The sequence below is a fragment of the Erpetoichthys calabaricus genome, chromosome 6 (assembly GCF_900747795.2).
Source record: "Erpetoichthys calabaricus chromosome 6, fErpCal1.3, whole genome shotgun sequence".
NCBI classification, from domain to species: domain Eukaryota; kingdom Metazoa; phylum Chordata; class Cladistia; order Polypteriformes; family Polypteridae; genus Erpetoichthys; species Erpetoichthys calabaricus.
In genome coordinates, this window is record NC_041399.2 from 182,239,730 (window position 1) to 182,251,934 (window position 12,205).

General features: G+C 37.6%; 1 protein-coding gene across 1 annotated transcript in view; it reads left to right on the plus strand.

The window, feature by feature from the left end:
* The window catches only part of paxip1 (PAX interacting (with transcription-activation domain) protein 1), a 94,911-nt gene that overhangs the window by 15,595 nt on the left and 67,111 nt on the right, over positions 1 to 12,205 (plus strand). Inside the window, exons 5-6 of the mRNA XM_028804162.2 lie at positions 4,709 to 4,822; positions 9,749 to 10,402. Coding sequence (XP_028659995.2) covers positions 4,709 to 4,822; positions 9,749 to 10,402 — 768 coding nt within the window. The remainder of the gene's footprint in view (positions 1 to 4,708; positions 4,823 to 9,748; positions 10,403 to 12,205) is intronic.

Below are 12,205 nucleotides of genomic sequence, written 5' to 3' on the forward strand. Positions count from 1 at the left end.
TTTTAGGTGTGGTAGATTTTGAGTTTGGGAGCCACTCTCATACACACTGCTACTGTAGTATGAATAATTCTGCTGTTGACATCCATTTAAATGGGTACATGCTGTAAGACTGCACCAAGTCATGCTGTTTAAAGATAGCAGTAAAGAATGTTTCTTTGTGTTTTATTCATGAACACATTAACTTGACTGTAGCTTTTGCATCAAATTGGGCACCATCCTTTTCTGATCCAGTTTTTGTTTTATATATATACAGTAGTACCTCTGGTCACGACCGTATTTCGTTCCAAAACTCTGGAAGCGTAATTTCCCCATAAGATTGTATGTAAATACAATTAATCCATTCCAGACTGTAAGCAATGTATGTAAATATATATATATTTTTAAGCACAAAAATAGTTAATTATACCATAGAATGCACAGTGTAATAGTAAACTAAATGTAATAACATTGAATAACACTGAGAAAACCTTGAACAACAGAAAAAACTAACATTGTAAGAGTTTGCGCTAGACACTTATGAACCACTCGCTGTAAACACTTTTTTTATGAGTTTTAAACACAGGGAAAAAAAATTAAATGCCACTTCTCTTATGAAACTTTTCAAACCATCCTCTACTGGCTTTAAATTCCTCACCTTTGCCACTCGAAGAAGGATTTTTTTTTTTCAGCAAATCGCCATTAATCTTACTGGCTTTCTCACATATGATCACCTCGCTTATGCTGTCCCCAGCAAGTTGCTTCTCGTTCAACCACACTAGCAACAGTTTTTCCACCTCTTCCAGCACTTGAGGCCTCTGCTTGGTTAACATTATTATGAATTATTTATTTAATTAATTTATGCATTTGTGTGGTTTATTAATGTGTTTATCTTCTGCTACTCCTATTTAGTCACGGTTCAGAGTTCGCGGCCTCGGTCATTCACGGATATTTCCTTAGAACCTATCTAATAATTGTTAGTGGAAACCGCAAATATCCTCTGCAATTTTTATGGCTTTTTTCGTGGCAATACTGTACTGTAGAGAGAACAAGAAGCAATTGTAGAGGAAAATGTAGCTTGGGATGGTGAAAGTAGCCAATAGAATTTGAAACTGCAACTCCCAGCAGTCCCTGCAGTGGCTCCGATTGGTCTTCTGCTGGGGCTGTTGGGGTCAAAGGATATCAGCGTGACTTTTAAAAAGGGGGCAAGTGACCAAAAGCAAAAAAAAAAAATTTTGTAATTTGTGTTTTAAGTTCCTGTCTGTCTGCCTTCTGTTGGGTTACCTGTACTTATTCGTTTTGCCCTGGATCGTTTTGTGATTGGCGTCTGAATTGTCTGCCGTCTGCCTAAGTACATGAGGACTGTAAGTGGATTCATGGCCATCCTGCAAAGAAAGGAGCACTCCTGAACCCGTCCACCCATCTTCACCATTTCAGGAACTAGCGGTAGGACTATCTTTACATTCCCATTCAACGTGCAGATCTCTGGACTATTTATTTTCATCATTACATTTCATCTGTTGTCGTTTTTCATGAACGTTTTTCATGATTTACTGTGTGTGTTTTCTTTGTGCTTTGTTGTATTTAATGTGTAATCGGCGTAAGAGGAACAGGGGTGGTATCGTTGTTTTCATTTGTTTTCATTAAATTCTTTATTTGCAGTTTGATTACTGGTTTGCTTTGTTTTTGTCTCAGTTTGTGAGTGCATGCGGGTCGGGCCAAGGCTGGGTGCGTCCCTGGAATCTCCCCCATAAAAATAAATGTGAATCTTAGCGGCACCGGACCGCTACAGCGTTATTTATTTCTCCTTGCTGCTGATTGACTGTGATTCATCTCCAGCTGAGTGTTCTTGTGTTTTCCGTTTTGTTCCTCTTCCTTAAACCGCCACAACCGGCTATAGTCATTTCCCAGTGCCATTTGCGAGCACGCAGGAGGTGATCAGTCAGTGCCGTACATTCGTTGAGCAGCCAGCTCATGACCACTGCCAGCCCCTTGTGAGCAGGGGGACTGAACGCACCCCTAGAAGACACAGACGCTCCTTAAAAAAACGCTGATAGACTACTTTCACACTGCTCCCTTAATTGCTGGGCTTAACTTGTGGCTGATCTGTCGTGTGATATGCTTCTCGCGCGACACTACACATACTTAAAAGCCTGAACAGCACCTTCCCTTTTTGGCTGATTGCTTTGTTTCTCTCTCCTCCCCCAGACATCCTCTGCTCCTGCTGCAGGTTCCGCTCCATTGTGCTCTCCTATGATGTTTGCCTATTCTTTAATCGAGAACTAACTTCATACTGAGCTTGTTTTACTTCTGAAAGAGACATTTTTGTTTGAAGTGTTTGAATAAAGTTCCTGTGTCTACAATCTCCTGTGCTTCTGTGCAATTCTGTGACCTAAGCGTGACATCCTGCAGCACTGCAGCCTCACTGCCCCTGGGATTGAGCCGCTGCACTAGACTAGCCTGCAAGCATCAGCGTTTACCTCTGTGTGCTTGCATGCAGCCAGTTCAAGCGCAGTTGGCTCGGTGATTTCATCCATGGCATCGGTTACACCTTGTACATATTGTTCCAGTAGTTTTTTTAATAGTTTTTACAGTTCATTAGCAGTGTGTAAAATTATCAGTGTTACAGTAATTGTGATGCTCTTTGCATGAAAAAAAATGTGTTCCATTAAAATTTCATTTTTGCTTTGTGAATTGTGATGTTTACTTAAAGTGCAGCAAAAAAGTATTTGGCGTCCAGGGATGCATTGGCCCCCAAGTCTGTGGCAGTTTAAGGCTTAAAGCCCCAAGATGCCACCAAAACGCCCTGCACCTTCTAAGGCTTCTGGCAATAAAAATGCACTTGCATGAATTACAGTACATATAGGGGTAACATCGGTATTTTACATTCTAGCACTGTGGGAGACATAGAAGTATAGTACTGTGCAGTATGCAGGTTTACCTTTACATTCTTTTTTTAGGTAATGTATTAAGCTAAGTTTAAAGTTAAATTAAAGTGTTTTGGGGGCATATTTGGGGTTTAAACTATAAAAATAGGCATTTTTTTTAACCACATCCAAAATTCGCGTTTTTTCACAATTTGCAGGTGCTCTAGGAAGGTAACCCCCATGAAATTTGGTGATGTACTGTATTTATTTATACATCACAGCAATTGTGGCACAAAAGAATTTGCTATGCTTTACTATGTGACAATAAAGATCTCTAATCTCAAATCTAATTCTCCTTAAACCACAGTGAGAGCGCTAATCTTGAAATGGAAAACCCTTATGGAAATTATTGGTTTCAGTTTGTGGCAAGTGCATCATACATATCAATTTTGCAAAAATGTTTGCCTTTTATAAATTAATATATCAGCTATTTTTGAAATCCTTGAAAAAATCTTGAAACTTACTAAACTGTGTTATTTTTAAAGGGGTCTACCAAAGCAAAAATAGTATTGATTCATGTATGTACTGTATATTTTAATATTAAGGATACTTCCTTACTATGTAGGAGTAGGTTTTCAATAATTAGTTGGACTTTCATAACACAGAACTTTTAATTGGTGAGTGCCTTTGAGTATAGCCCTTATTTAGCTGAGCATCTTTGCTCTCCATATTCATTTTCACTGGTGCTTAATATATTGCTGCATAGGACCACAATATTTTAAAGGATGTCTGGTGTGGTGATGTTATTAAAGTTTAGTTTTTGGAGACTGAACAGGGCTTAGGGTATATTAGAAGTCTGAAACTAGACGAATTGCTTATTCTGCTGAACAGAAGCAACTGCAGCTGGTTTGCTTATTTAAGTTTAATGTGTTGCAGGCATGAGCGAGCAGGCACCAATTCATACATCATTCATTTATTTATTAAGTCACATAACACAAAATATTTTACAAGACAAAGTCAGATAAATGGAATAGTAGGAAAAATAAGATATGTATTAAAAAATTTTTCAATTAGTTTACATATGCAGTATAAATCCAGCAACAGGAGAGCACATCTCGCAGCCTAATTAGAGAAGAAATGCACCGCTGATGGCCTTCCTATTTCTGGGGGTTTCCCGCAGGGAGAGATTGATGAAGATTGGCTGTAGGTGTCATGTAAACAAATTATAAGCAAGAAAAAAAGAATTTGTGTTTTTTAAGTTGGACATGCATAGAGAGGCAACTTTTAATACGCATCTTTTGAAAGTTAAAGAAATATTTTCTAATGGGATTTGTGGCTTTTAATTCATTAACTTTTTAATAATATTTCAGGTTTTCAGTTCAATTAGGTTTTCTGTTTCTTGATTTCTTACCTAAATGCGGTGCATTTTTTTAAACAATGAGAAAGAAGTCATAATTTTCAGTAATATAATACATCTGTAGACTGTAATGCTTATTTTACTCCATATGAGAAAGAAATTGTCCTTAAGTGAGACACATAAATTCATTTAAAAGTGCAGTCTTTCATTGCAGTGCAGGAAGTGTAAATATATTGGAAGTATATTGAAGTCTATATTTCTTTTGAATTGTCAGTATAAGAAATAAATTCACACAGGAAAAAAATGGTTTAAAGGCGTAAATACATTTTCCCCCGAGACAAATAAAATACTGTTTCTGTTTAAAATAAAAAATCAGTAGTAATGGGTAGCTTATTTGAAATGGAAAGATGTTTTGCAAATAATGGCATAGATTTTGTTTAAAGGTGGAATAAATGTGATTAATGTTTTTCATTGATGTTTATTCTTCCTTTTGTTTTGATTATTTCAGATGTCTACAGAGGACCGTAATGCACTGTGGGCTTTGATAACCTTTTATGGTGGGGAGTGCCAGCTGACCCTGAACAAGAAGTGCACACATTTAATAGTACCTGAGCCAAGGGGGGTGAGTAATTATTTTACAACTATGCCATTGTTGCCGCAATTTTGAATCTGTTTTCATATATGTGGGAAGGATATGGCCAGTCTTGAGAACTTATATTTTTTGTTGAACTGAAAAACCTTTTTTTTCTTTCCTTGTTTTACCGACATTTAAAACCCAGTTTAGAAATCCATATAGGCATTAAAATAAATCTGGACTTTTGTATTGATACAAATCGAAAAGCACTTCACCATTTTCCCAAAATTAAAGGAATCTTGCTCAAAATCGTAATGTTTAAAACTTCTGTACATATAGTACACTCTCAACAAGCAACATGTTTCTGTAAAGTTACACCCACAATCTAGCATCTCAATGTAATGTATTCATCATATCTAACAAATAACGTGATGTCATTGTTCTTACTGTGGTTTTATTTTTCTTGTATGTCAGTGTGCAAGTTATATACAAGAGACATGATACCTGTTAGGGCAATAAACCCAGCAACATATCTTAGACTCGTTTGCAATAATTGTATTTACTGTATTCTTTTCATGCATTCATAAAAAAAAGAAAGAAATGCTACAAGTCAATATCCACCAGTACAGTATATCAAGTACTGTCCTGTTGCATCTCACAAAGAGGCCAGTGAATTTCATCAACATCCTGGTAGATTTTGTTCCTTGTAAATAAGTGGGGGAAAATATCCCCTGGAATGATGAATTTAGGTTTTGCAATCAAAAAGCGTATTTTGCTGGGCACAAAATATTCAATTATGTTTAAGTAGTGGGTATGTGGAAGGTGATTCAAAGTGCAGATGGTTGTTTGTCTTAAACCAGTTATTAGTGTGAACAGCTTAGTGAAAGGCCAGGTTGTCTCAAATGATAACATTCATAATCCTCAGGTCTACAGTTTTTCTCCATTATGTAAAGCAAAGACATCAGTACAAATGGCACCAAGAAATGCGATTGGATGTTTGGGCTTACAGGCACCTATGTTTGTGTGGCAATAGAGGACACTCCTGTGGCTAATAGTAGCATAGAGAATGATATTTTCCCCCCACACTGGCCAGGAGCTTCCAACACAGCATGTTGATACCTGATGTTCCTTTCATATCTCCTCATCTTTTAAAACACTGCCTCATCAAGAAAAATGTACTTCTGGATATCCAAACTTGTATCAGGTTGAAAATCTGTGTTTAAAAAATAAAAATAAAGCATTTGAGAAAGTACAGCAAAAATTAATTACATTTTTCCAAGGTCACAGAAAAAGCCAGATGGATTGTTGGTTTACTCTGTAATTCAGCCTTTACGATAAAGTCAAGTTCTGTTCGTCAAATAGTACAAGGAAACCTGAACCAATACAAAATGCTTAACTGTAACAGATTTAGAGGTTTAGGGATTTATACTGATACAACGTCTTCATCCTCCAGTCAAGGGGCACAAGAAGTTAAGACACCTGATAAAATATAAAAAGCTGTTGGTCTCAAATTTCATAATATAGTAGGGTGACTTTATCTTTACAGGGCTGGCATTTCTTTGCTTTTCCTGTGCTCCCTTTTTGAGACACAAACTTCAGTCCTGCTTGGTTGCTTAGCTGTTGCCAGGACATACAAAATTAGCCCTTTAGCAATCTGAGATGAGAAAGATACATTTTCAGATTCAGAATGAGTTGTGATGTCTGTTGCCAGATATTAAGTGTTGCCAGTATAGGTAAAAATTATAAACGAGGCATGCATATAATTTATAATTTATGATGTTTTTAAAGTATTAAAAGTGATTTTTAGTACAGTTAGGTCCATAAATATTTGGACAGAGACAACTTTTTTCTAATTTTGGCTCTGTACATTACCACAATGAATTTTAAATGAAACAATTCAGATGCAGTTGAAATGCAGACTTTCAGCTTTAATTCAGTGGGGTGAACAAAACGATTGCATAAAAATGTGAGGCAACTAAAGCATTTTTTTAACACAATACCTTCATTTCAGGGGCTCAAAAGTAATTGGACAAATTAAATAACTGGAAATAAAATGTTCATTTCTAATACTTGGTTGAAAACCTTTTGCTGGCAATGACAGCCTGAAATCTTGAACTCATGGACATCACCAGATGCTGGGTTTCCTCCTTTTTAATGCTCTGCCAGGCCTTTACTGCTGCGGCTTTCAGTTGCTGTTTGTTTGTGGGCATTTCTGTCTGAAGTTTAGTCTTCAACAAGTGAAATGCATGCTCAATTGGGTTAAGATCAGGTGACTGAGTTGGCCATTCAAGAATTTTCCACTTCTTTGCTTTAATAAACTCCTAGGTTGCTTTGGCTATATGTTTTGGGTCATTGTCCATCTGTATCATGAAACGCCGCCCAATCAATTTGACTGCATTTAGCTGGATTTGAGCAGACAGTATGTCTCTGAACACCTCAGAATTCATTCGGCTGCTTCTGTCCTGTGTCACATCATCAATAAACACTAGTGTCCCAGTGCCACTGGCAGCCATGCACGCCCAAACCATCACACTGCCTCCACCGTGTTTTACAGATGATGTGGTATGCTTTGGATAATGAGCTGTTCCATGCCTTCTCCATACTTTTTTCTTGACATCATTCTGGTAGAGGTTGATCTTGGTTTCATCTGTCCAAAGAATGTTTTTCTAGAACTGTGCTGGCTTTTTTAGATATTCTTTAGCAAAGTCCAATCTAGCCTTTCTATTCTTGAGGCTTATGAGTGGCTTGTACCTTGCAGTGCACCCTCTGTATTTATTTTCATGCAGTCTTCCAGTCTTCTCTTTATGGTAGACTTGGATATCGATACGCCTACCCCCTGGAGAGTGTTGTTTACTTGGTTGGCTGTTGTGAAGAGGTTTCTCTTCACCATGGAAATGATTCTGCGATCATCCACCACTGTTGTCTTCCGTGGACGTCCAGGTCTTTTTGCGTTGCTGAGTTCACCAGTGCTTGCTTTCTTTCTCAGGATGTACCAAACTGTAGATTTTGCCTCTCGTAATATTATAGCAATTTCTCGGATGGGTTTTTTCTGTTTTCACAGCTTAAGGATGGCTTCTTTCACCTGCATGGAGAGCTCCTTTGACCGCATGTTGTCTGTTCACAGCAAAATCTTCCACATGCAAGCACCACACCTCAAATCAACTCCAGGCCTTTTATCTGCTTAACTGATAATGACATAACGACGGACTTTCCCACACCTGCCCATGAAATAGCCTTTGAGTCAATTGTCCAATTACTTTTGAGCCCCTGAAATGAAGGGATTGTGTTAAAAAAAATGCTTTAGTTGCCTCACATTTTTATGCAGTCGTTTTGTTCACCCCACTGAATTAAAGCTGAAAGTCTGCACTTCAACTGCATCTGAGTTGTTTCATTTAAAATTCATTGTGGTAATGTACAGAACCAAAATTAGAAAAAAGTTGTCTCTGTCCAAATATTTATGGACCTAACTGTATGTTTTTGTCATATTCATGCTACAAAATTTTACATATTTAAGCCACCAGTCGTGATGCCAACCACCCTGTGCTGCAAACACAAAGGGAGAGATGCTGGTCTCAGATATTGAATTTCTAATGCAGAAGCCGCAAAAATTGTGTTTGCTGCTTTGTGCTCCTTGCTGTTCCCATTAATGCATCAGTGCAACACACAGGATACCGACACTTATATATTTACATCAAGCACTGCTTTGCATATACAGAGGCACTTGCATCATAATGCTAACTATGTGCTAAATGGAAAATGCATTTTTAGGCATGTGATCCCAGACAACATCTTGTAAAAAATTTGAATGTATATTAGTAATGTTGAGCCTACATCATCTGACACTTTTCAGACATTTAAGTATCAGAATGAAGAGAATTGTCCGTAATTTATTAATAATTTGTTTTCAAAAGTGTACAGTGCAAACTTTTAAACCACTGCAGACAAACATATATTCATCCATCCATCCATTATCCAACCCGATTTATCCTAACTACAGGGTCACGGGGGTCTGCTGGAGCCAATCCCAGCCAACACAGGGCACAAAGCAGAAAACAAACCCTGGGCAGGGTGCCAGCCCACCGCAGGGTGTGTACACACACACACACACACCAAGCACACACTAGGGACAATTTAGAATCACCAATGCACCTAACCTGCATGTCTTTGGACTGTAGGAGGAAACTGGAGCACCCGGAGGAAACCCACGCAGACACAGGGAGAACATGTAAACTCCACGCAGGGAGGACCCGGGAAGTGAACCTGGGTCTCTTAACTGTGAAGCAGCAGCGCTACCAACTGCGACACCGTGCCGCCCAACAAATATTCAACCATTTAAAATTCAACCATATAGTCCGGTATGAAGATTACATTAAAGTTAATGAAGCAACACTTACAAGTTCTAGTAAGATTAGGTCCACAATTCAGAAAACCATTAATTACCTGTTTAGTCTATATAGCAAGCTATCAAATATAAAATCAGGTAACAGTATTCATCATGTTTTTTTATGGAAAAAAAACAAGGCTCTGGTTAAAAGTGTGTGCAGTGAAGGTTTTAACAAATGACCAGCAGTCAGGGTAAGAGAAGGAATCCCCTCCTTCAGTTATTTTTCTAAAGTCCCATTGCATTCACTTTTCTGTATTTCAAATAGATAGATAGATAGATAGATAGATAGAAATATTTCTTTTAAATCATGCAATACCCCAGTGCCAGTCTTAGATCGTGGCACTTGGATTTGTAATGGGAAAGCCACAGAAATTGTGTCATGATGTGCAAAGCTACTGCTCGGTGCTCCTTGCCCTTCATGTTAATACATCAGCAAAACATAATCTTAGGTATGCTGTGATATCCACACACAGCGACATTGTGTGTTCACAGTGACTGATCTTTTAATTAGAGACATATTATTGCAGTAACTTGATGCATTTATGAATTTTAACATATCTAAACATTGACATTTTCTTTCTTTGATGTAGGAAAAGTATGAATGTGCTCAAAAGCACAGCAGCATTAAAGTAGTAACTCCAGACTGGGTATTGGATTCTGTTTCTGCTAAATCCGGAAAGGATGAACTGTTGTATCATCCACGCTTAACTGTCCAAGAGGAGGAGGAGGAAGAAGAAGAGGAGGAAAGTGGAGATGACTATTATGACAGAGGCTCCCAGTCAGATGACAGCTATACTGACAATCGCTCCAGGAAATCGAGCCCTGTCTCCTCCCGTGAAAGGTCTCCTGTAAGCCCGCAGGAGTTCTCTCCAAAATGGAATAAGAAAAGTAATAAAGTGAAAGGTGAACTGATGTTTGATGACTCTTCAGACTCTTCTCCTGAAAAACAAGAAAGGAACCTAAACTGGACTCCTGCTGAGGTTCCTCAATCCGTCTCTGCTAAGCGAAGATTGCCTCAAACCAAAGACTCAGGACTTATAAATTTATGTGCAAATGTTCCTCCAGTTCCAGGCAGTATCCTTCCATCTGAGGTTCGCAGTAATATGGCAATAACTGGTCAAAACACTCAAGGGCCAGAAAGGCAGGATATTGCAACAACATGGAGTCCTGCTGTACGAACGCTGAGGAATATTACTAACAATGCTGATATTCAGCAGGTCAACAGACCATCAAATGTTGCACATGTGAGTAAAAAAAGTTTTGAATCTTATTACTTTTTCAGTGTTTTACCACTTTTAGAAGTATCAATCAGTTTAACCGAACATACAACAAGCCAGTCAGAAGTAAACACATTATAGTAATCTGCATTAGTCGGTACTGACAGAGGTCATTTATAGTGTTGGTCGCAGGGTCCAGTTAACGTTGCTTATGTCATGCATGATAACAAGCATAAGCAAAAATATAAATTAAATAAAAATAAAGAAAGCTCTGTTTATATTCTTAAAGTTCTTTTAAACTGTTTTGTGGAGCTGAAGTCAGTTGCCACTTCAGAAGACTTGCGGCATTAATGAAATATTAGAATATGTGAAAATATAACTTTTGTTTCCTTACTGCTTCTATTATTGACTTAGCCATACAATTTATCTATGGGTTTTTACATATTATTTACACTTGTATACTATATATTCTACCAACTAAGTGTGTGATTTATTTGACAGTACTTTAATTGTTAGTTGTGAACCGATTGGGTACATATGAGTATTAGGGAGTGTATGTAAGTGTTTTGAATTAACCTATCTAGGATTATATCCTCCCTTTTATCAGTGATGACAGGCTAACAATTGTCTCTCCAAAACCTTGACCTGTTAAAAACAAATTCAGAAAAGAGAAGGATGAATAAATGGTAAAAAGAAGTGCAGTACATTTGGACAACAACATCAGCATTTATTTCTACAGCTTATTTTCATATAAAGGGTGTAGCTCAAAGTGCTTAAAAAAATAAAAAAATAAGAAAAATGAACATTTTAAACTATGTAGGATGAGAGGTATGCATAAAGCTGTGGTCAGATGAACAGAGAAGAGAGGAAAATAAAAACTCCAGCTAGTGTTAATACTGTGAGAAATAAACCTCTACTACAACAACAACAACAACATTTATTTATATAGCACATTTTCATACAAAAAAGTAGCTCAAAGTGCTTTACATAATGAAGAAAAGAAAATTAAAATAAAAGAGAAAATAAGAAATTAAAATAAGACAACATTAGTTAACATAGAAAAAGAGTAAGGTCTGATGGCCAGTGGGGACAGAAAAAACAAAAAAAAAACTCCAGACGGCTGGAGAAAAAAAATCTGCTGGGGTTCCAGGCCACGAGACCGCCCAGTCCCCTTTGGGCATTCTACCTAACATAAATGATCAGTCCTTTTTGTATTTAGGGTTCTCACGGAAGGACTTGATGATGATGGTCATGCAGACTTCTGGCTTTTAATCCATCACTGTTGGAACATCACGGTGCTTTGAGTAAAAGGAAACAGAAGAGAGTAGGGGTTAGTTTTTAGGATTTTAGAGCCACCATGAATAGTTATTATAATGAATTGGATATACAGAGTATCAGGATTAAATTACAATGAAGTTATTAGAAGGCCATGTTAAAATAATGTGTTTTCAGCAGTTTTTTAAAGTGCTCCACTGTATTAGCCTGGCAAATTCCTATTGGCAGGCTATTCCAGATTTTAGGTGCATAACAGCAGAAGGCCGCCTCACCACTTCTTTTAAGTTTTGCTCTTGGATTTCTAAGGAGACACTCATTTGAGGATCTGAGGTTACGATTTGGAATATAAGATGTCAGACATTCTGATATATAAGATGGGGCGAGATTATTTATGGCTTTATAAACCATAAGCAGAATTTTAAAGTCAGTCCTGAATGACACAGGTAACCAGTGTAGTGACATCAAAACTGGAGAAATGTGCTCAGATTTTTTTTCCTGATTAGGATTCTAGCAGCTGCATTCTGCACTAGTTGCAAACAATTTGTCTTTTTTGGG